The sequence below is a fragment of the Triturus cristatus genome, chromosome 10 (genome assembly GCF_964204655.1).
Source record: "Triturus cristatus chromosome 10, aTriCri1.1, whole genome shotgun sequence".
NCBI classification, from domain to species: Eukaryota; Metazoa; Chordata; class Amphibia; order Caudata; family Salamandridae; genus Triturus; species Triturus cristatus.
Genome location: NC_140593.1, coordinates 223,327,444 through 223,352,972, shown reverse-complemented (window position 1 = coordinate 223,352,972; position 25,529 = coordinate 223,327,444). Strand labels below are relative to the sequence as shown.

Here is a 25,529-nt window from a genome sequence, read left to right as displayed (position 1 = left end):
GGCCTTGCTGCTTTGCCAAGCTACCAAAGGCAAGGTCGGGATTTCTCACAGAAGCCTGTTTACCTCTAGGAAATAGATTGTCCTTACTTTGTGGGAGACACGTTTCAGCTCATATCAAGACTAAGGAGTCACCCCTTCATAATCCAGCCACCCAGTATGCCACAGTGTAGTGTTTGTTTTAGGGCTCTGGCCATACTTACAGGGCTAGGACAAAACGGTGAGCATCTGCAGTAAGCATTCAACAGCAAAAACACTGACCGGTGCAATAAATCATTGTAAATTGGGCAGCCTGTGGCAAAACAGGTGGCCTGACAGAACACTTTACTTATGCATATCGAGATAAAATATAAAAATGCATGTGAATTTGTGAGTTCTATTAATGTGGGTATAATATATTGGTGTACTTTTGAGTGCACCAGTCTCAAAATATATCTATACAGTAAACTGATACCTACTGTTTGTTTGCAATAAAAATAGTCAGACAGTTCCATACTCCGATTCACACATTTTGTAGGGCGCTGGCAAAACATTTAAAGCCAACTCTAATCTAATCCAGTGTATATGGAATAATCAGAATTCAAAGACTTTGGTTTGTTAGACCATAGGTGAGTGGAATTACAATAACCAAACGACTAAGGCATATTTTTAGAGGTGCAAGACAGTAAGATTTCATATTTATTTTCTCCATGCATCACAAAGCATTTGGCTGTCAGTTTACAGTGTCAAAGGAATTTGTGGGAAATTTCTAGTGTAGAATCAGCAATGTCAACCGATAGGTTCTGCTTACGTGTCGCCTCCCCACTCTCTCCTTATTGATCTTCCCCAGTCAGCGGATGAAATTACGATTTATTGTCTCCACAAAAAAACATAATTCTCATAGGGCACTTTAACTTATGGCTAGAGACCTCCACAGGCACTGCCTTACACTTCAAAGAAAGCCTTGATACATTTCCTTTATAACCTTTCTCTAAGGATCCTGCTCACATTAAAGGCGATATTTTAATCCATATTTTCTCTTCTACGTAAGGAGTTGTAGGAAAATCAATTTCATTAATTGGTTCTGATTACCTAGCAGTCTCCTTTTTCATCAACTTACAAACTCCCATTAAAAAACACCCCACTAGGGGTAGCCACACTAATAAGACACTACAAATAGGGCCCTCCAGACTCATTGCCCCAAGACATCCAACATATTTTAAGATTGGTTCGTGGATAAGCCTTGTACAGACCTCAATGCTTTACTAACAATACTTAATCAAGCTACCCAAGAGGTTCTAGAAAGAGTTATTCTGCTACATGAAAAGCACAAGAACACACTACAAAACACAGTTATGGATATAATAATGATTATGCTAAAGCACACCGGAAACATACCAACATGAGAGGCAATGGAAGAGATACCAGTTATTAGAACCACTTTTTAGCAAATGTAAATATATACAAGGATAAGATTACAGTAGCCAAAGAGATTTACAAAATCCACAGATAGGCCAGTGGCCTAACCTAACAAAAGAGCTGTACGTCCCCACTGCAACTAAAACTGACATTGTTCCCTCAGTCTGACTTTGTGAAGATCACATTACTTTCTTTCAAGAAAACAATCTAAATACAAGGACAGTTATCACAGCTGAAGTCAACCTTAAGCCCACACAAGGTGACAGATTCCGATCTGGACCCACCATACAGCTCAGTTTGTTTCTATCTCTGAAGAATTTACAATGCCAATAGCTAAAACTCTCATAAATGTGCGACCTATTGCATTGCAAATGCTTGTTTTGTCTTCCCCTGGAGAAACTCCTCTCTCCACACACCACATTATTTGAGGTGAAGGGGTGTGTCTTCCCACACTGGAAAAAGCTCAACCTTTTCAGGGTTGGAATTACCCTTAAATATATATGTTTGTGGGTTTACCCATACTCACATGATATTCCAGTCCTGGAACTACCACTTCCTACCTAATTCAAGTCCTAGGGAGTGGCTTTGCTGACACAAAAATCTTCATGTGAGTAAATACTTTTATATGTAAAAAGCTCCATTTTGCATAAGTAAACAAAAATTGCATGTATGAAAGCTTTGAGAAAAGGGCATATCCCGTTTTCCCTCTGAAAAGGACTTGCAGAGTCATCTAGTTGAGAAATGTAAACCAGTCACTGATCTAGTACTTGGTATAAGCTCACAGTTCTATTAAACGGAGGTAAAGTGAAAGGAAGTGATTTGCCCAAAATGTAAACAATATGATCAAGTGTATAAAGTCATACTGTGAGCAGACTTGTTGACCCTCAATTGGCAACTTAGGCACTGGGCTGTAAACGTAATCTGTGGTTATTTACTGTAACATTTCGTGAAATCAAATGACGGCTTAAAAGTACATTTGCCACATTAGTTCACAAGGTGCTTTCTCACAAACTAAAGTAAGAATGATACAATTAGTGGTGTATCCTGAACTCTTCTGTAATCAGAGCTCTGCTGTACCAAAAGTGCTGGCATATTAAGAGCCTTATCATGATCAAAGATCTGTCCTAAACAAGGCTTGCTCATAAGCAGGGCATGTGGATATTCACAGATTTGAAATAAATAGAAACTTGTTATGTTCAAAGTTGAATAGAATTTGAAATATGGCATAATGTAGTATACTGGTATTTAGCGTATTGCACCTTTCCTACTTCTCTGCCTTGCTGCTCAGCCAGTGTGGATGTTCTTGGAATGTTGGTATGAGTGGTGAGTTGATAGAATGCTAAAATGCCTGTGTGTGTGGAGTGTCAGTTGAGAGGATGGGCTGAGCAGCAAGGGAGCTGCTCCTGGTGGGGCTTCTGTAATCCTGTACTGAGGACTTATACTTCATCAATAAACTTATTTAATCATCATACCTCGGCTTCATCATTCATCATATTTCATTTGGCGACGAGGATGGGATCAATCTACGTGTACTTTATGGATTACAAATTTCAAAAGAAGAAGAAACTACAAAGGACTTCATGAACCTACGGATTTTAAAGAAACTTGGCACCCCTGGAGCCCCACCAGTGACCTTCCAACGGTCGCCCACAACGGTAATGCTCCAGTTTCTACATCCTGTTTCTACTTGCTGACCTGCTACCTGACAACTGAAATGTACCAGTTCCTGAATGCAGATCCTGATGCTTCTCAGTTTGGTCAGCAGTTCTTGCCTGCACACAACTTAAGTGTGCCAGTTCCTGTCTGCACACAACTTAAGTGTGCCAGTTGTTTCGAGTCAGACGGTGTACATGTGTACCATGCCAGCACAAAGTCTCCGTTTCCACATGTGAGCACAACGTGGAAAGTACATTGTGGAAAGTGCATCTACTTCTTTGAAACATTCAGTGACTTTCATGGCTTTAATAAATTATCCAAAGACACCAGCAAGTCATCCGACAACCGAGGCATGCACTCTACGAGTGGAGCTTTTCTTCTTCATCCTGACTTTATTTTCAACAACGAAACCCGGTTGGAACATTGTTCACTACGGCAAAAAGTTTTACTTCTTTGCGTCTGGGGAGCACTATTTTTTACAAGTGAAGCAAGCACCATGGCCCTGCCAAATTTGGTGAGTGAGGGTACTTTATTGGTTTGGACACTAAATTAGGTACCATTGTACTTTGGCAGTTCAACCGCAATTATTCAAACTGCTCATGGGCCCACACTGTGTGCTTACACTCATCGCATGCACTCTCCTACCTCCAGGGCCTTGCCTTGTTGTCTGTGACGTGATGAGCCCTCCTGCTTCCTGCTGTGATACTTCTGGTTCCACCTACGTGCCTGCAGCCACCCGGCATTGCGTACTCCTACGCACCGCCATCTTGAGCTTTTACTGCAGTCCTGCACTTCTGTGACACTATCTACTGTTTTTGTCAGCGCGGGTGTGGCACAATAAAGTTAATTTCACTGGCGCTCTCAGCTCAACTATGTCAAATCCAACAGCGCTCTCGTGCAACATCAAGGCGCTATTGGTTCTCTTGTCAGTTTCCCTGTCGAGTTCTGTGGCTGTTGAAAGCAAGTTTATTGCTGTGATCTCTTGGCAGCGTTCCCGATCAACCAAATATCCTGACTTTGGACATCGGTTGGCGATCAGTGTGAATTCCTGACACAAGACACTTAGAAGATTAGCAGCGCAGCTTCTACAACACTCTTGCTGAAATGAAACTACAATCTTTAGGACAAACTTACGCATTCTTCATTTATTGGATGCTGTACAGTCAAGTGAGGATGGTGTCGCAGTGAAGCATTTGCTTTTATTTATTATTTTTATTGCCTGCTTTGCTTCAATCCATGAATGTGTGTCATGCATTTTTATGCACTTGCTGTCTTGATGGACTATATTATGTTACATCTTTTGATGTCATCATAGGTATATTTCATGCTCATGCCTTTCCAAGTATGATGTTTATCATTACTTATTTGTCTGCTCTGTATACTTTCAGGGTACTAGGCTTCTATTTGTTCTCTTTAGGGTATTTGTTGTATAGGAGCTGGTCTCCATCAAATCGTTCTCATCTTTCAGTGTGGGTAGGGCACACCCTATACACTGATTCTACCCTACACAGTTTTCTTTTTGTGCCTAGCATTAGTGTTACAATCTCACTACCCTTTACAATGTTATTTAGCTGTGTGGATTGTCGTTTACCTATAGTTTATGCATAAAGTTGAAGTGTGCGATGGGTAGTACCCATATTTTATTTGGATATGTGCAATAGCCAGAGTATCCATATTTCCACTCTTTAGTTGTAATGCGCAATGGCCAGTGTACCCATATTTAGGTTTGTACTGCGCAATGGGCAGTGCACCCATATTTTAGTTTCTTATGTACAATGGGCAGTGTACCCATATTTAGGTTTGTAATGCTCAATGGGCAGTGTACTCATATTTAGGTTTGTATTGCACAATGGGCAGTGCACCCATATTTAGGTTTGTAATGCGCAATGGGCAGTTTACCCATATTTAGGTTTGTACTGCGCAATGGGCAGTGTACCCATATTTAGGTTTGCAATGCGCAATGATCAGTGTACCCGTATTTTGTTTTGTATTGCACAATGGGCAGTGTACCCATATTTTGGTTTGTAATGCGAAATGGGCATTACGTCCATTCCTCTTTTGCTCGTAAAGGAGGAAGAGGTGTGGTGTGTAGTTAATTAATTCAATGCATTCCTTTTTGGATTGATTGCATATGTTAATATTTACTATGCTTACTTTTGTTTATCCTTTTTGCTGTTCTTTAAAGGGGAAGAGGTGTGTTATGCCATTTTTGTTAAATTAATGCAATGTTTTACTCCTATGTTTATTTATGCATTTAATACTCTTACAGCTTATATAATTATTTGTTGTTCTTCATTAAAGGGGGAAGGTGTGTAGTGTACTGGTATTTAGTGTATTGCACCTTTCCTACTTCTCTGCCTTGCTGCTCAGCCAGTGTGGATGTTCTTGGAATGTTGGTATGAGTGGCGAGTTGATAGAATGCTAGAATGCCTGTGTGTGGGGAGTGTCAGTTGAGAGGATGGGCTGAGCAGCAAGGGAGCTGCTCCTGGCGGGGTTTCTGCAATCCTTTACTGAGAACTTATACTTCATCAATAAACTTATTTAATCATCATACCTCGGCTTCATCATTCATCATATTTCACATAACCAGAGCCTTTCTAGAATCCAGACCATGGTTTGAGTCTTGGCAAAATCGGAGACAATATTATCTGAGGTCTGATATCCCGAGAACACTGCCAACATTTGTCATCTAACCGCAAGGCACAAAATGGGATAAGTGCATGGTTATAAATTGTGTCCCTTGGGTAAGTAAATATGTTTTACAAAATTCCACTCCCGCGGACCAACATATTAAAAGCAGGAATACGTTAAATAGCTCCATCTTTAATGCACTGAGAAATGGCTCAGGCAATAAGGTCTGAGGCTAGAAAGCAAAGTCCCTACAAACAGCAACTGATAAAATCACACTGAAACAGACCGCAGCACAGCAGTATGAAATCGCGTGTGGTTTGGAGTTGTGCTATGAATTTTGTGAATAAGCGTCGTCCCATGCTCCAAGGTGGGCATAGGGCGATAATGCTGAGTGTCTTGTACACCAGGAAGATTTCATGGCACTAGGGATGGAACAGCAACTAACAACCGTTGGTGATTGTTCGGGCCCGTCCATTGTTTTTCACCCAAAGTGCCAGAGATCGGACACAGGCAATTAAGCCATGGTCCTGCACCAACAGGAACAATCCCGCCTGAACTGCAAGGCGAAGGTCCCTCCAGACAGAAACACAAGCAACTCCAGAACTGCTTTGGGCTACATAGTCTTCATCACTGAAGTTGTGCATCTACGGCAACAAGCAATGAATTGAGGGATAGAATGCTAAGATCTATGCCTTACTACCATGTAGATTGAGCCAGTGGTCCCCCTTCCAGTCCCTACCAATTGCACATAGTGTTTGGAAGAGTCTACTCACTGACAACTGAGGGCCACCGGTTCCTAACCTGGGCAGTGTGGCCTGAGCATCAAATCAAAAAATGTGTGTGAGGTATGAATGCTCCTGAATCATAAATAAATAAAGTACTTAAGGTTTATAGGAGAAACTGTTAAAACATAAATAATCAGTTCAAAAGTGTCAGAAAAATGAAGAAAATAAGATAAAGTTCACAAGTTATAAAACAGAAAAAACGGTTCTCATAGAAATACATGGGCACCGACCACTTCACAAAAAGCAATGGCAAAAGTAACCGTATAAAAATTAAAAAACCCCACATGGAAATCTTGACCAGGACCTGGGGGCATATGTATCAAACGATTTTGTATTCGCAAACGCTGCGATTCGCAAAAAAACAGCGTTTGCGAATACAAAATCGCAAAATGAGATGTATGAGCCATTTTCGCATCGCATTATTAAGGAATCGCTAATTTTGCATTCCTTATTTTGCGTAAGCATTTAAGGAATCACATATTGCGATTTCTAAAATGCTATGTAACACGCACCCAAGTTGTGCGATTTCTCCTTAAGAAATCGCAAATTACCACCAACTTCAAGTTGGTGGTAATTTGCGATTTCCTTGGAAAATGCACTTTTTGGCATTTTAGAAAGTGCCATGTGACACACATACATGCCCTTAGGGCATGTATGTGCGCCATATGCGCACACATGCTAATTTCAGGGGTGCATCAGGGTGTCATCATGACACCCTTGCACCTTTGAAATTATTCTCAATTTGCGATTAGAAAATTGCGATTCGCAATTTGAGAATGACTTCCCATTCATTGCTATGGGCCTCCTGGCCCATAGGAATGAATGGGAAGGTATTCCTTAATTGCGATTTCGCAATTTGCTAATCGCAATTAAGGAATATTAAGAATTCGCAAAATATGTGCAAATTATTAAATACATCCCGTTTTGCAATTCTCAAATAGCGATTCTCAAAAACTCACTATTTGGGATTCGCAAAAGGAGATTTTGATACATATGCCCCCTGGTGACAAATAGAGGTCAATAAGCAATGGCCTGACAATGGCATTTCATCACATGATGAGACAGAACCCAGCTTGACATTGAGGGAGAGGGAAGAACGTAAAAGAAAAGAGTTAAAGACAGTATTAACAATCGAAATGTAAAGGCAGAGAGGACAGTATGAGAGAGAAACATAGTGTAGACTAAGTAGGGATTTTAAAGAAGAAGTGGCCCTGGTGAATAGGTTGAAATATGAGGGGAGAAATATAGGGCACCGGTGGTCTTCACAGAAAAGAAACAAAAGAAAAAAAAAACTTTGGTGGAGAAAAATGGGGGGTGGGGAGTAAGTGAGTCAAGAAGAGAAGCAACATTAGCAGGGGTGATGGATGCTACGACAGAAAGGCCACTAAAGGAACAGAACGGACAATGGGGAAATGGTTGACAGAGAGATAGAAATACAGATAAAATGTGAAATTGGTGGAGGGCTTACGGAACTGACTTTTGAAAGTCAGGAAGCCTATATGGGCTGAAAATATGACACGGAGAGAAGAAAGAGAGATCCTTAAGAAGTGAACAGGACAATTCTAGATGTAGTTTAGGAAGATAATAGCCTGGAACATGTACATAGCTTTTAAGAACTTTGAAAGTCCGAAGAAAGAAGCATATTTTGCCATGAAAAGAAAAGTCTTTAGGGAATGGGTGAGACGTTGCTGTAGGAAGCACAGATTGAGAGTGAGGGGGAGATCAAGTCTTGGATGAGAGTCTGACAAAGGAACAGAAGCCTGAGGGGCTGAAACTTGAATGTATCGATCTGTCTTTGTCCGATATACAGTCTTGTGACAGTATGTTTGCTGTAGGAGACAGTGTTTAAACACCTATTCGAGCGTTTCAGGTGATGCAGAGTTTAGAACTATATTTGACTGTTTGAAATAACATTGAAAAAAGGGGGGAAAATCTTGGTGACTGACAATCATTAACCAGGGATATTGTGGATGTAAAAAGGCTAAACAAAGCCCTAAGTCAGTTGAGGAGGTGTTAGATAATGTTCCAACTAATAAAGTTGGTTCACCTGATCTTGAAGGAATCACGGGGCATATCTACCAGGCGGCGATATAAAATTATCACCGCTTTTGCGGGCGTTTTCGGCCGAAAAGCGGCGATCATTTTATTACTATATCAGCAAGGTCACGCTATCGCGTGAAACCTTGCCTTAGTGCCTGAATTCCTAACGCCCATCTTTGCATCTCTAATGAGATGCAAAGTCTCTAATGAGATGCAAAATGGGCGTTCCTCTCCAGGATAACGGGAGAAATGTCGCTAAGAACATTTCTCCTATTATCAAGCCTCACGCAAAGCAGCATAGCGACAAGAAAAGTAGCGATATCCTCTGTTATCGCTACTTTCCTTACGCCTGCTTTGAAACTGACTTAGCCATGATATCCTATGGAAGGTGGATATCATGGCTAAGTATGTGAGGCCCTATCAGCAAGCTATCGCCAAACTTCGTGGGATTTAGGCTGGGTTTCCAGCGATAATCTCACATTTGGCAGTTAGCGCTAGGATTTTTATCGCTTTTGAGATAAGCGTTGCTAATAGCACACTATCTCAGCGATAAAAATCCACGCTAGCCGGCGATAATTATCCTAGCGCTAAGTGCGCTTAGCGATAATTATCGCCGGTTGTTGCTGATATGCCCCCACGTTCTTAGATCTGTCTAGCTACAATAGTATGAAACTACAATAGTCACAACATGTGTTTTTCAGAAAAAATACTCTGTAAGGTTAAGTAGCTATTTTGAACAGATGTAACATTAGTCAGTATATAAAAAATGTAATATTTTGGCCACTATGTCAATATTGTTTTGCCCAATCTCTGTATTTGACCCTTACCTCAGGCCTCGCCTCAAAAATGTGATTGCAAAGAAAGTGTTCAGTTCTAAAATGTTCATGTGGGTATTTCACAATCCATAATTAAGCGTTGCAAATAAATGTTCCTAGACAATGAATACTATTGTATATACTCAGATTCGTTCCATTCTGTGCTGCCCTCTCTACTTTATACATAGACAAAAGAAAATGCAATTATCTACGCTACTGCCTTGAAGGCCTGGCATGGTGATATTGTTTTGTGTATTGATATTTCAGATGCAACAAGTGTGATGGTCACTCACTTAGGCTGAAAATGATGAACTCACATCTGGGACAATGCAATGAGCTGGCAAGGTCGGAGGATGCCAAAGAGGAAATCATGGAAGGAGATGGCATTCTTACAGACACTCCTGAGCTTTGAGTTAATCTTAGTGAATCATTTTTTAGAAGTTTGGTGAGAACTCCCTATAAACATTTCTAAGGGGCATATTATCAACGGCCAGCGATAATTATCGCTGGCCGTGCTTAGCGATAATAATATTATCGCAGGCTATCTCTGGAATTTATCGCCCTGGTAGCGCGTTATTAACAACGCGTTACTCCAGGGCGATAAAAATTCCAGGGCTAGCGAGGTTATTGCTCTTTTGCAGGGAACATCGCTGGTTTTCCAGCGATGTTCCCTGCAAAAGGGCGATAACCTTGCTGATACAACCCACAGGGTCTTATCAGCATAATCCACCCCAATGTTGGGGATAGGTAAGTCTGCATTTTAGCAGACGTTAGTTTTTGGAGAAAACAGCTGTTTTCTCCAAAAACTAACGTGTGCTAAAATGCTGGGTCAGCCTTGTAAATATCGCAATGTGAACATCAGCTTTATTTGCAAGGTTGTCCATCCGGGGTACGCCCAGTGATGCCCACTTTGCATTTCATTAGAGATGCAAAGGGAGGCTTTGGGGAAAAAGGGTGCTAACATGCGATTATGCATGTTAGCATCCTCTTATAAATAGGGTGATAGTTTTATCTCTGCTTGTTTGGCTTTTTAAGCCAAAAAAGCGGAAATAAAACCTTTGTAAATATGCCCCTAAGGGGCATATTATCAAGCCAGGCGATAAAATTATCGCCGTTTTAGCGGCAGAAAACTGCCGCTAAAGCAGCGATAATGGACTTGATAATATGCTCTATGGAATTCCATTTGAAGCCCATGATAGATGTGAAGGACATCTAACATGGGCTTCAATTGGAATTCCATAGAGCATATTATCAAGCCCATTATCGCTGCTTTAGCGGCAGTTTTCTGCCGCTAAAACGGCGATAATTGTATCGCCTGGCTTGATAAAATGCCCCTAAGTTCGCTCCTGAATGGGACATAATGGCTTCCAGCAGGATAGAGGTACCTGTAACTCAGTCCATAAGTATTATCAGACCTGACACTTTGTGCACTTTTTTGTGGTTTTAAACATCTGGAATAGTTAAAAGAAATTAGGCAAATGGAATTGATTAGTCCATTCCATGAGGAGAAGATTCAGGAGACAGGAGGTTTTAAAGTTTAGGGAGACCTATTTTAACAAATACTGTTAACCCTTCCTGTTACTTATGACTGCATCGTGAGCAAGTAGAACGAGGGATTGGTGTACAGGGTATTTTATTTCTGCAAAATACTTGTCTTGTTAAAAGGCACATTGCCCAAGGCATTTAAAAAGAATTCTCTAACTCTCCATTCCCTGTTTAGGAAGACAGGGAAATCCTTCTTTTTAAATCTAAAAAGGCAAATGGGGATACAGTGTATTTTTTACATTTTCAGTAGGGAAATACACATTTTAAAGAACGGTGAAACTGTTAGGGGTTCATCTATACATAACCCAGCATTGCACATACAGTGAAAGTGAATGTACCGGCATGCCCAGTTACAAGTCCAAACACATCATTTCGACAGAGACTGCGTAAAATGTGGATACATCGCTTTATCAGTACAGCAGCCAGCCAATTATAAAATCCTGATTAATGCAAACACGAAAGAAGGCTGCACAACAGAACAATGCTGATGGCTTCCCATGCAACAAGCGGATTGGCTTTCTGGCCCTAGGTCTGTCTGCACTCACTGTTACCACACAGCATTAAAAGGCAGCCATTCGTAAACAAAGTATATTGGACCACTGACTTTGCAGCGCCTATTTCAACATGCCGTAAATCTTCAAAGCACATGATGCGGCTTGAAAGTCAGCCCGTATGTATGCAGAGACGATTTACAATAAAATACAAACAGAAGGGAGGAAGCAGGCAATCACCCGGTTTTGTAATATGATTGCGTGGTAAATGCGCGCATCCGCCACATGCTACAGGTGCAGCGCGCTAATACAATACATTTGCTTCATACAAGAACCATAATAAAACCTCTGCATTTTTGTATTCTGGACATGGACATCTTAATTTCCGGTTCTGAAATTGCTGAAAAATGCTTGATTCGAGCTCCTCTCTTACCTTGTTCTTCAGCTTCTGGATCTCGGCTTCCGTCACCGCATGCTTGATTTGCAACTGAAAGATGCAAAGAACACAAAAGCACGTGAACTGGAGATGCTGCTGTATTGAAAACGCCTGCGAAGCTCGCGCTACAGTTTATTGCACGGCAGAAGGCCTACCGAGCTGCTGCAGTGCGGTAGGCTGTAAATTAAAAACGTCTGGCGGGCAAAATGGCTGACTCTCCAGTATAATTAAACGAAGGGAGACACTGGTCCATTTGCAAATCAGAGATTAGGATATAAATGAAAGACCAGGGCCGGACTGGTCGTAGCGGGCACCGGGCAAACCCCCTGTGCGCCGCATGGGTTATGGGCGATTTTGGGCCCCAGTGGGCCGTTTTTGTTACAGGGCGGTTTATGGGCCCTGTAACGAAATCGGCCGAAAACCGGCCCTGGCAAAGAGCTCGGCGGCACCCCCAACACCCCCCCACCCCCCGAGGGGTGGGGGCCTGCCGAGCACTTTGCCAGGGCCGGTTTTGGTTCCCAGTCCGGCCCTGTCAAAGACAATGCACCCTCCTGCTTTTGAAGATCTGTGATGCTCTGTATTTTTGAACTGGCATTTTGCTATCTATTATGTTAAAGTTTAGAAACCCATTTCCAAATACATGCCAACATTTGGGTGCCTGAGAGAGTGAGATTTTACTTACTCACAATGCTGTGGACCTTGCGAGCCTGGTATGTGGCATTTTAAGGCATCGGTTTGAATGTTTTTGGAATCATGCAGGTAATTGGCAGCCATTGGTCTTTTTATTGTGTGCAGATGCGGCCATGTTTTTATTTCCTTTACCGCTGTTCTCCAAAGTCAGACCTGGAGGGCCGGATCTATGTCATATTTTTAAGATAACTACATATATCTAAATGGGGATATGCTAAAAATCTGGCATGGATTTTTGGAGAACCCTGCTCTACCAGTATGGTTAAATGATGTTTGTGCTCGAAAAACACGGATCCTGTGCAGACCCAAGTGAATTCCAGGTTTTATGCAATTGTAAAAGGCTGCAGGAGCAATTTGCACAAAAAACACCGTACAGAAGGGAATATCGTGCAGTAGTACTGGTTGCAAAAATCAAAATTGTGCATAGTTCCCCATTGCAAATTGCACAAGTGAAAACAAAAACTCAAGTCCATACATAAAATGTCTGCCAAAGAACTGAAGCTGTGATGTAACGGTAGATCCCACAAACAATTTCAGCTCGCAATTCTTTCATGTGATTCGCCAAAACATTGTACATGTGGGGAGCTGAATTAGAAAAAACACTCAGTATCTCTGCGAGGAGTGGGTTGATGCCAGTTTCTGCAAAGTAATGGAGGATTCCCTAGCATGAGGACTTATTGACGCACTATGAACTGCCTATTTACACTGTAAAATCAGCAACCGCACCTTAAAGGCCGCCATATTTATCAGAGCCCATGCATATGGCTGCAGCATCCCTGGTAAGCTGGCACACTGACAATCATTTATTTATATGCACCCTAAAACAGCTGGGCAGCACCATGGGATAATTGGGTGCACCACAGAATACTTGAGCAGCACTCCCATAAATGTTATATGAACCATGCAATATGATGGTAGCACACTGACATAGAAATGTGTGGGCTATTAACTGGTCCAGAAATTGAGATGGGCATTATATACTTGAACAACAATTTCGGATGGCATTGTTTTTCTGTGGCACAAATTATTTTCCTGCTGTGCACTCCGTGTTTTGTCTAGAATCAGGCAATATTCATGCTGTATGCGAATACCTGCGGACATCAGAGGAAGCCATTATATAAAACAGACATAGTGGACATCAGTGGCAAACTGCTATGGCACCAGGTGTGTCCTCATTCAAGACTGTCAAAACTCCAGATGCGGTCATTTTGCACCTGGATCTCTATATACTGCAGGGATTGGTAACACAGGCAAGCAACACTGCATCAATGTTCTGGGTTTACACCTGTTGAATGGAGAAATACAATGGAGACAGGTGTAACTGTATCTGGATCACTGGACAGTTTTCCAGGGGCAAATGCCCTTGGTTTGACCTAGCAAAATTTGTTAGCAGATAGAGCAATAAGGAATGCAAAATCAGGGTCGGATTGGAATCAAAAATGGACCTGGGCAACACAAAAAAGTGGCCCACATTAGAAGAGCATGACCTTTCACAAAACATTGACTGGTTAGTATCAGGGGGCTAATTTTTGGAGAAATGTGTAGTAAATTAAGCATCTTAAAGGTTGTAGCGTCAGTAACATTGGTTAAGACTGGAAACACTGCAGCTATAAAAACTACACATTTACTAGGAGTCTCAACTCCTTATGCAAGTTTGTACCAAGATGGGAGAAGGTGATGTGAAAAGGAAAGACATTGACAGCTGGAGCATAGGCATCGTTGTGCAGACTCCAGCTTTCGGGTTTTTAAGGCCGAGCCAGCGTGAGCATGTGCTAGCACATGCTTCTCGCTTGTGAGACACTGTTGTTAACAAAAAGGGCTTGCCCACCCACTGCTTACCCATTTGTTGGCTTGGATGGCACTCTTCTTAACAGCATCGTAATTCGTCACTGCAGGCCTAACATAATTTCCATTCCTCTCTGTAGAGCAGGTGGCAGACACTGATTGATTCAATGTAATCAGTGCCTGTTTGCTGCTCCCTACATGATTAAGGCACTATTTTGATCTTTTAAAAATTTTAGCATCATACAAACAGAAGGCGTGTCACTGGCAAACACGTGACCAGCAGGACACACAAAACTGCAAAGATTTATTTTCTAAATTTAACTTTATTTTATTTTGCCCCGTCATCTTTTCTCACTTTACACTCATGTTATCTTTCATTTTTGCTCGTGGACACTGTTCTCAAAAGATGAGGATTATCTTCTTCAAATATTGTAAAGCGACATTGATTCTTTATGTGTAATTTCTGAAATGATGCTTTGACACATAATTATGCAGTACACCCCAATCTACCTTACTCCAATCTTCCCCACTCCAATCCAAAACAATCCATCCCACTCCAATCCACCGCACTTGAATCCGCCCCAATCAAATCCACCCCACTCCAATCTGCCCGACTCCAATCTGCTCCACTCCAATCCAAAACAATCTGCCCACTCCAATCTGTCCCACTCTAATCCAAACCAAGCTGCCCAACTTCAATCCTTCCAACTCCAATCTGCCCTCTCAATTCCAAAATAATCGGCCCCACTCCAATCCAAACTATCTGCCCACTCCAATCTGCACCCACTCCAATCTGCCTGACTCCAATCCCAAACAATCTAACCCACTCCAATCCAAAACATTCTGCCGCACTCCAATTCGTCCCACTCAAATCATCCCCAGTTCAATCAACCTCAGCCCACTCAATCCACTCCATTCCAATTCACCACACTTTAATCCACCACAATCCACCTGACTCCAATCCAATCCCCCCTCACCAATCCAACTCACCCCAATCCAATCTACCCTACTCCACTGCAATCCACCTCACCTCACCCCACACCAATCCACCCCACTGCCTCCCAAATCCACCCCAATGCAGTTTACCTCTACCCACCCCACTCCTATCCAAAAGAATCTGCGAGAATTTAATATACTTTGTTCAGTGGACCTAACTGTGTCCCTGCAGCTGACTCGCGCTCCATTGCAGTCAGCCTGAACTTGTAAATTTGTTCCAGTCCGGCGTGACCTGATATCAACAGTTGCCGCTTTGTGCTTTTTAGCGTAATTTCATCTCAAACTTTAAAATTCACTATCTTCGGTTCTACTAATTGGATTTTTGTCATTTTGGGCTTGTTTTACTTATTGAATTCTGCTCTGTTTTCCTAACCTGTTGTGGGATCATTTTGTGTGATGTGTTCAGTGTTTTACTGTTTGAAGTGTTTCTCAAATGCTTCACATACTGCCCCTAAGTTAAACCTATCTCCTCTGCGCCAAGCTACCAGGAGGTTGAGCACAGGTAAAGTTGGGGTTTGCTTGTGCTTTATCCTGGCTAGGACTGTAGTTTCTTTTATTAAGCAGAAGCATAAGGAGAGAAACAACAATTGATAAAAAAAGGCCATTTTAGAACAAAAATTGATCGGTATTCAGAAACAATTGAATAAAATGGATACTATAAAGTGCATAGTGACATATTCCAGCAAAAACCAGATTAAATAAATCAATTTATAAATTTCGAAAATTCATACCCCGACTTGGTGAAAAAGTGTGGTGCTAAAGTGCTTAAGTGCATCTAGTGCAAATTTCCTTCATCAACCTTAGTTACTCATCCTATTGAACTACATTAAAGTGCATTATTTTTCTCCAAAATAATTGTATTTTTTTCCCTTTTTTTTCTTTTTCTCCCTTATACATTTTAAATGTTTTTATGTGTAGCCACCCCGTTACATTTAAGCAAGAGATGTAATTAAGGGTACAATCCTTCTTTCCGTATATTTTCTATCTTCGCCATGTGTTTCCATACGGCAGTAAACTTTTTAATAGCACCTACTCTGTTAGCATATGCTTCTTCAAATTTTCTTATACGTTTCATTTTATTTAGGCATCCCACATAGGTAGGTATTTTTGCAGATCTCCAATTCTCTAGTATCAAGGAATGTGCTACAAGGGAGGCGATTACTATAAATGTCTCCTCAGCTCTTGTCGTTGCTAAGGTCCCCCTTTGTCTAGTAATTCCAAAGAGGGCTGCATCAACTTCAGGAACTAGCCTTTTTCTGGATCCCCTGGCTGACTGCTAAGAAGATCTTTTCCCAAAATTATACTAGCCTTGGACACAAACAAAATATGCACCCAATCTCCCCTCCCTTCTACCTGGCAACGGAAACATCTATTCTCCACTGGGTAGATTTTATGGAGTGCTTTGGGAGTATAATAAGCCATCCATCGAGACAAAAAGGCCATTCTTTTAAAATTGGCAGCTCTTAAGGCCTTGCTGCCTAGCTGTGAAATGGCCTGCCAATCCCGATCTGAAAGCATACACTGTGTCTCCTGAGTGACTTTTTACCAACATTGAATCTTGCTGGGAGCATAAAAGACGGTACCAATTTCCCACCCCTCTTAATTTTGCTCCCAGTAAGGCTGTCACAGATTTAGTGGGTCTGATACTTGAAGGGAGATTAAGTCTATTTAAAAAATAAACAATCTGTATATATTAAAAAAAGCAAGGCTTGGACCTATCACCACTTCTATTTAGAACCTCTTGCAAAGTAATCACTCTGTTTCCAATTATAAAATGTCCCAACTCTTTTAGATCACACTTATTCCAGCTGTCCAAATGGCTAGTCCTATATTGTAGACTCTAACGTTTGTATTCACCTTATTTTAAACAATGCACCCCTGTAACACCTGCTTGCTTATAAAAAATCTGTAATCTATACGAATATTCCTGGAGAGTCTCATACCTAGTTTCTTAGGGAGTTTTGCTGTTTTAAAAAATATTGGGATTTGTGAGCCAATTTCTTGCACCATTTTATCTAAAAACAAATTATCTACTGATCCTTTCAAATCGATTAAACAAACTGTCAAGTCTAAAAAAGCAGCTACATAATATGTCTTAATTTGAGGGAGAGCAAGCCCCTCCCTGGTTAACATCCAATTGAAGCACCAAGAGTTTAACCCTAGGTGCCCTCTTACTCCAGATAAACTTTCTGAAAATTGTTTCTAGTTCTTTAAAATAGATATTGTTAATCTCTATGGGTATATTTGTAAAAAGAAAAACCAACAAAGGCAGGATTGACATTTTGATTAGGGCGACACGGCCTATCAAGGTGAGGGGTAATAATGACCAATCATCTAGCAGTTTTTCAACCTTATTCTGCATAGCTTCAAAATTTAATTCATATAAGTAATTGATTGGAGACATGAATCCCAAGATAACAAATTGGATCAGGATTGTGGGCTTGTTGTCTAGGGTTCTAGGAAGAAAATCGCTCACCGTGTTCTTAATTAAGATCTCAGTCTTATTTTGAATAATTTTGTATCCCCCAATCTGTTGAAACTGTGCAAATTCTGCTAGTACCTGCTCAATGTTCTGGCTCTTGGGTTTGAGATAAAGAATTATGCAATCTGCAAACAACTTTAATTTTGCCATGCCCACTACTGGAGTTCTAACGATCAAGTTGTTTCGAATCTTAGTTGCCAAATGTTCAATAAAAAGGGTGAACAAGATAGGTGAAAGCGGGCTCCCTTGTCTGGTCCCCTGATTTACATTTATTGTCCCTGCTAAGTTAGCATTAATAAAAACCTGACCCGGAGCCCCCTGGTAAATATTCCACAGCATTTTAATGACCTGGGGGGGGACCCCATACCTGCCCAGACCATAAAAAAGCGCATCCTAATTAACCAGGTCGAACGCTTTTTCTGCGTCTACCATCATGACAAGTGTGGGGGTTTGATTACTATTAAAAACGTCAAGAGTCTGAACTATAAACCCTGTATTGGCCGACATTAACCTCCCTGCAATAAACACTGACTGGTATCTATGAACCACTTCTTGAGCTATCGGGATAAAACACTGTGCCCAGATTTTCATTTCTATACTCTGTGTTAAGTAGACTAATCGGCCTGTAGGCATTGATATCCTTGGGATTTTTCCCTTTTTTCACAAAGCTCACAATAATGGATTCTTTAAAAGTGGACGGAATACAGCCTCCTGCCTTTACATGATAAAAAGCTTTATCAAAAAGGGTGATAAGTCCTTACAAAAAACCTTATAAATTTCAGTTGGTATCCCATCATTCCCTCAGGCTTTTGCTCCCGTCATTGTATCTGGGACTACCATGATTTCTACTCCTGATATATCATGTTGAAGTTTCTCGGCCTGAATAATTGACAGGAGCGGGAGATTTACAGCCTCAAAATAGTGCTGTATTGCCTCTTGGTGAACCCCATACTTAGTGGCATAAAGCTGATCATAATGCTCCACCAATACTTGGGCAATCCTCCCCTTATCCGGCACGATCGCTCTAGTCCTGGGAATTATAACCTGGGTAATTAAGGCCGCTTTCTGTTTTGCCTTGGTTGACCAGGCTAACAATTTTCCAACCATTTGGCTTTCTTTATATGTTTGCTGTAAAAAAGTCCTGGAACTATTGATTTCTTCCAGCAAAAAATATCTCCCAATTTCTTTTCTGCTTTTTCAAGCAGACTTCCTGCTAGCCCCTCACACCGCAAAGCGGCGTTCTTTCGCATTATGTCAGTATTGACATGCCGGTGGGAGATTGGCTATATGATTTCTTCATTTGCAAGATTGATTGGCCACATAAGAAATCATTTGCCCCCGGACTGCCGCCTTGAAGCACCCCCAAACTGCAAACACTCCCATAGTGCCATCGTTGACCCTAAAAAATTCTTGTATCCATTCCCTTGTATCTGCAACTCATTGTTGATTTGAGAGAAAGAGTCGGTCCATCTGCCACCTGGATCTTGTCCTTCTCCCCCTTCAATTTCTAGGTCCAACTTAACCAAGGAGTAGTCTGAAAAAGAGTTAGACCCTATTTCTGAGCCAATATGTTTTAGGGAACGAGAAATTAGAAATAAATCAATTAGAGAAGCCGTTCGAAATTGACGGAAATAACAAGTATATTCAAGTACTTCCTGAAGAGCTTTTCGCCACCATCGATTAGCTGACAGTTTTGTATTATTGTATCTAAAACTTTTTTAGTCTTAGGTTTTAATTGTTTCTTATTTTTGTTGGAAGTATACTTTATCAAATCTTGAATATAATTAAAATCCCCTCCAATAATAATCCGCCCTGAAGACCCTTTAAGTAATTCATTAATCTTTATCGCGGATGAGGGATCATCCATAATTGGGCCATAATAGTTAACAAAATGTAGCATAACAACATTCAGATTGACCGTGACCCATAACCATCGTCCATGAGGATCCCTCTGGACTTGAATATACTCCCAGTCCAGACCCCTGCCAAAATATATAGCCACCCCTCTCATTGCCAACCCTGCAGAGGCAAAGAACACTTTCAATAAAGCTCTTGGGAGAAACTGTTTCGGTGAATTTACTTTTAAATACGTTTCCTGGAGGAAAAGGACCTGCGGTGCAAATGAGGCCAACCATCTTATTAACCCTCTATTTTTTTGTTTGTTCAAGATTCCGTTGACAGTAACCGAGATAATTTGACATTTAATACCCATCTCTATGATTTAACCCTTAAAATCCTAATACTTAATTAAAGACCCGATTTTCCTTCCACCTCACCATTGAGCTTCTGCTTTTTGTTCATACAATAACCCCCCAGCACCCTCCATTAGACCCATCCTCCCCCTTCTCAAGAGATGTGGCAGAGTTCGCAAGCCCGTCACTAGAGTCCTGTGGGGTGCCCTGGTGCTGCACCCTAGGTGGCCCGCCAACCACCCCCTGTCTAAGTAACCTGCGTGGCAGTCTGACCTTCTATTCGATTCTATCTTCCAGAGGAGATTTCATTTAGCAAATGCTGTGCTTCCTCTATGTTAGTAAACATATGCAATTTGCCTTTTACTAGTACTCGTAGCTTCGATTGCTGAGCTATTGAGGCCTGCGCGCCCTGAGCCTTAAAAATATAAAGCATTTTAACAAACTCTTTGCGCCTACGTGCAGCTACTACCGGCATTTCAGCAAAAAAACGGCAGATAGAGAGTTTGTTAATTGTGAATTTGGTAACGGGTGAGCGGGGACTCGATGAGCCCTTGTTATAGTGAGGTCTCCAGTAAATTCAGGCAAAACATTTTTCTTAATGAAAGTCTTGACCCATTGAAGTGTTTGGGACCTTTCACTCCCCTCTGGCACCCCAACTATACGTAGGTTTACACCCCGGGAATAATTTTCGAGTTCCTCAAACTTATTCTCTAGGGCAGCTTTTTCCTTTTTTGCTTCGCTCACCCTCTGATGCATCATGGTCATTTGATATTCCAAATTTGCAATCCTAGACTCTACTTCTTGTATTCCAGCCACTGCTTCTTCAATTTTCAAGGCGCTGGTGAAGGGAGGCTATTTATTTGAGATATCTTCATCTCCCTTATTTCTTCTAAGATGAGATTCAACATGTCCTTTATATCCATTTGACCAGTACTCTCTTTTTCTGGAGCTTGTTCCTGTGAATTATATTGAGTTCTCTCATTTTTCTTTCGGTTGTAGATTTGGGGTCCTAGAATTTCAAATACTCCTTTCACTGGTGGCTGAGGCTGGGCCTGTGACTGACTCTGACACTGTGTAGCTTGTTGTGGCAGACTTAGGTCTTGTAATACTATCTGGAGCTGGGCCTGGGGCTGAGAATCCATCAAGGTGGTCTTTACCTTCAAAAGGGAAGCCTTTAACGCCTTTTCTTCTGGAATAATTGGATGGAATGGAGAAAATTGCGCATTTAGGATAGGGCTGATTAATGCATCTTCCATGGACGCTTCCCGGAGTTCTTGCGGCTTAACTGGTGCTTTTCCCGGTATAGACTGCAATGCTTTTCCTTTTACAAATAATGAGAAATCTTTAACGTTTTTTTGACCTTCCTCAGTTACCTCGGGAGTTGCATTAAAAACCTGCTCATTCTCAGAACTTATTTGCTCCTCCGGGCCTCCCTCCTTCGCCTTCTCTACACCTAGATCTTTCACTCTCACTTTAAATTTTACTTGGCTTTAGCTGCGGATGATAGACCCTTTGATTGGGCCAATCGTGTTTTGGCCTTAAGTCCTGCTGTAGAGTCCACTTTAGCTGTAAGATTTAATCGTTTCAAGTGTTTTCCCATTTTTTTCTTCGTATCTGAAAGCCTCTCCCAGTTATCGTGCTTATAGCAGCCATTCAAGTCCAGCCTTATATTCCAATTGCTTACTCAGTTTGTATTCCTCTATTTTTGCCTCTCTTTGGCCTCACTCAGCCTGGTCCCTATCTATATAGGCAAACCTCCTGAGAAAAGAAAGAAAAAAACAGTCCCCAGCACCCCAACACAGCCTAGCCGCACAGTCAACCAGATACCAGCCCTTATTAGCAGCGCCTCTCCTGTCCCTGTAAATACAGGGATCAGGCTGATACTCCTCCTCAGCAAAATGATCTTTGCTGTAAAATGCAGACGTAACGATTTCAAGAAAGCTGCTGGTCTGTGGCCTCCCTCCGTTCCTTTGTCTCTCCGAATCATTATTCTCCCTGGCTCCCAGGACTCAGCCTCGACCTCCAGCTACAAGCCGCAATCAGTGGCGGCTATGGAGATGAATTCCATCAGGGCAGAAAAACTGGGAGAGAACAATTGTCTCTGGACGCTGCATATGCCTCACATGCGTCCCCCAATAGCAGCCTCCCGATATTCCAAGGCGGTAGCGTCTACACATCCGCGTCGTGTCTATAACCAAATCGCCGCTGTACTCTTAAGCGGACGAGAAACCATGACAGTTTCTACCACAGTTCTACTCCGACCCGCTCCACACTCCACGCTCAGGTTGGTACAAACTCAAACTCCATTACAGGGGGAGGGGCAGGAGAACACCTGTGGCTATGCGTCAGGGGGAATCGCCGTAGCCCATCCTCTCCTAGTCCATCAGCGGCTAGGACTGTAGTTGCTGCTTGACCAGGGCTCATCCCCAGTCAACCAGTAACGTTATTTCTAACAACTTTATAAAATAATTTTCATAACAAATAAGTCGAGACTGCTATGTAATAACTTTTTATAACAGATCATACCTTTGTCATTTGACCCAACATTCCAAATAAATGAATCAGGGCTATTTTCTATCCTTTAAAATTGGCTCACACCATAACAAACCTGTTATATTGAGATGAGCTTTCCCACAAGGCAACCATGGGGCAAACATTCATAAAATTACATATATGTACAAGAGTACAGTTGACAAATCAGTTTACAATCTCTGGAATGGGGCCTAACATGAATACTAATGGTGCAAATCTTCTACCACCAGGGTTTGTGAAAAGGGGTAGCAAACACCAGCATCGTTGACTATTACTAGCATCTAATATAACATTTCCCACTGAGCCGACTGAGGCACACAACCTTTATATTGACTAATCATCATAAGAAACGCAGACCTCCTGTATTTAGCATAAGCTATTCCACAAGGTAACCATAAGGCAGGCAGTCATAACATTACAAAAATATACAAACGTACATGTGGCAAAACAAAATACAACTATCCTAAGAGGACCTGACAAGGACTATGACAGTGCAAATGTTCTATTGCTTGGTATGTCAGAGCTGGTAATCAACAGCAAAACACTTCACTACTACGGGAAACTATGAATTTCATGTAACAAAGTATCAGTCTACACCGTTTAAAACAGTGTAATAACCATTCACTTATAAAGGTATTTAACACATGTTTTTGCAATGAATAAGCCAGGGCTTCTGCCCTTCTCATAAAAGATCAGACTTGTGGCATTGCACAGAATTTTCCCAATGAATCAAAAAAGCCTATGGCCTTCATCATTGACTTGTCACCATAACTAACTCAGGTCTACCTTACTAAGCATACGATTTCTCACAAGGAAACCATCAGTTATATCATTACAAATATATACAATATTAGAGTCTGCGAAACAAAATAAAACCCACTTAAGAGGGCTTAACAAGGATTATAACAGTACAAATTTTTAGACCCAGGGGTTTGTCAGAGTAGGCAATGAACTACAAAACAATCACCTACTACAGTAATGAGTGAGCTCCCATGAAAAGCTACATCTTTACAAGCTTGAACATAGTGTTATAACAATCCAGCCTTAAAAGCATATTGGCTTCAACATGCTTTTTACAATAAATAAGTGAGGCCTACTGCCTTTGTTTTAACTTTTCATAATAGATCAGACCTATGGTACAAACATTATTTTTCCTACAGAAGCAGTCAGGTCTTGATCAATGGTTGGTCATTCTAAGCACCTCAGCCCTACTGTACAGAGCATAATCCTTTAAACAGGGAAACAATCAGGTAAAATTACAAATGTATACAACATCAGAGTCAGCAAAACAAAATACAATCAATCTTCCTTACAACAATTATAACATTGCCTATCTTCTACCACCAGGGTTGGTCAGAGGAGATCACCAAGGTAAAAACACTAGCTTATAATGGTAATCTGTGAGATTCTGTATAACAGAATATTTTACTATAGCTTTAATATACTGAAATCCCATTTCATCCTGTAATGTGTATTTGCTTTGACATATTCCTTTCACATAAATATACTAGGCCTACTGTTTTAGTTGTTACTTTAAATAATAAATGGATCAGATCTGCAGCCTTGATTTCTGAATTGACACCATAACCATCTCAGTCATGCTATATCGAGAATAAGATTTCCATCAAGGCATACAATGCAGTACAAGCACTCTTTCAGTTGAAGCACACAACCTCTGCTCAATCAAATGCTGTACTCATAACAAACAACATGTGGATGGAGCCAAAGCCCATCTCTCATCAATTCTCTTTTTCTATTATCACGTAAAGTTGCAAACAGCTGTGCTGTCAGCCAGATGTAAAAGCAGCCAGACTATAGCACAATGTGATAGTCTTAGAGGGTGAGCAAACCATTTCATGAGTAGCTTGTTCATAGTTGTACCTTGAGGAATATAGATCTTTACTCAAAAAAGAGGGTTCTACTTTGACAGATCTGGGCCTGATTCAAAAAGTTAACTTACACTTTTGAGTAAGTTTACACTTTTGGGTGAGTTTACTACCTTTTGGTATTCACAAACTGCACTTTTATTTAGTAACTTACACTTTTGTTCAACAAAATAGAAAACAAGGAATACTCTGCAGTCTGGTCAGAGATCTCTGCATGGTAAGCTATAGGGAACATTTCTAACACTTATTTAGCATGAAAATAAATATTAACCAAATTTTTGTATTGAATATTAATGGAAATGTATTTTATATATTTATTTTAAATATAGAGCAACATTGAAAAATGGCACAGCACTATTACAGTCATTTTGAGTTAAAACTTCAATAAATTGAAAAATATTAAAATAAAAGACAATTATTTTTCTGAAATTTCAATCAAAAAATAAATACCCACCTGATGAAAAAAAGAATGTGCATTAATACTTATTAAACGTGATGCATGGAATTAATAACATTGCAAACATTTTTTTAAAATTAAAATGTTACTTAATTTTTTGAATTCACAATAGGTTATTAATTTTTATATAATACATATGTACTATTTTTATATCTTTTTTAACATTAATTTATATTTATTTTGTATGCTTAACTGTTTTAAATAATGTAATTTAATTTAATATAATTTCCCATGGGGTTTTATTTCAAGTTGCTAACGCTATTATTTTCTATGGGAGTATGCTGCAGTGTTATTGGTTGGCCATTGGTTGGCCATGAGCAGTGCTAGACTTACTACAAAATAATAAGTTCCTAAAAAGGTGTCATTTGCATATATTTGTTACTACGAAAGTGTAACTTACATGTGTAAGTTTCTGAAACAGTTTACATTACCACTAAACTGTAAGTTTCATGTGTAAGGTACTACAAAAGCATAAGTTACTGCACAAGTGCAGGTTGTGAATAGCACTTTGTAGGACTAAAAACGGACTACATAGTGCAGTTTGTGAATAAAGCATTCAGGGCCATATTATCAAGAACGGCGATAACATTATCGCCTGTTTAGCGGCAGGAATCTGCCTCTAAAGCGGCGATAAGGGGCTTGATGAATTTGTGAATTTCAATAGAAGCCCAGGTTCTGGTGTCAAGGACTTCAAACCTGGGCTTCTATTGGAATT

The 25,529-nt window shown here is 40.8% G+C and overlaps 1 protein-coding gene across 7 annotated transcripts in view; it reads right to left on the bottom strand.

The window, feature by feature from the left end:
- PPP1R9A (protein phosphatase 1 regulatory subunit 9A) overlaps positions 1-25,529 on the bottom strand; it is a 772,375-nt gene that overhangs the window by 193,936 nt on the left and 552,910 nt on the right. For all 7 annotated transcript variants that reach the window (XM_085630850.1, XM_085630851.1, XM_085630855.1 and 4 more), the window contains one exon: positions 11,792-11,845. In XM_085630850.1, the coding sequence (XP_085486976.1) occupies positions 11,792-11,845 (54 nt within the window). The remainder of the gene's footprint in view (positions 1-11,791; positions 11,846-25,529) is intronic.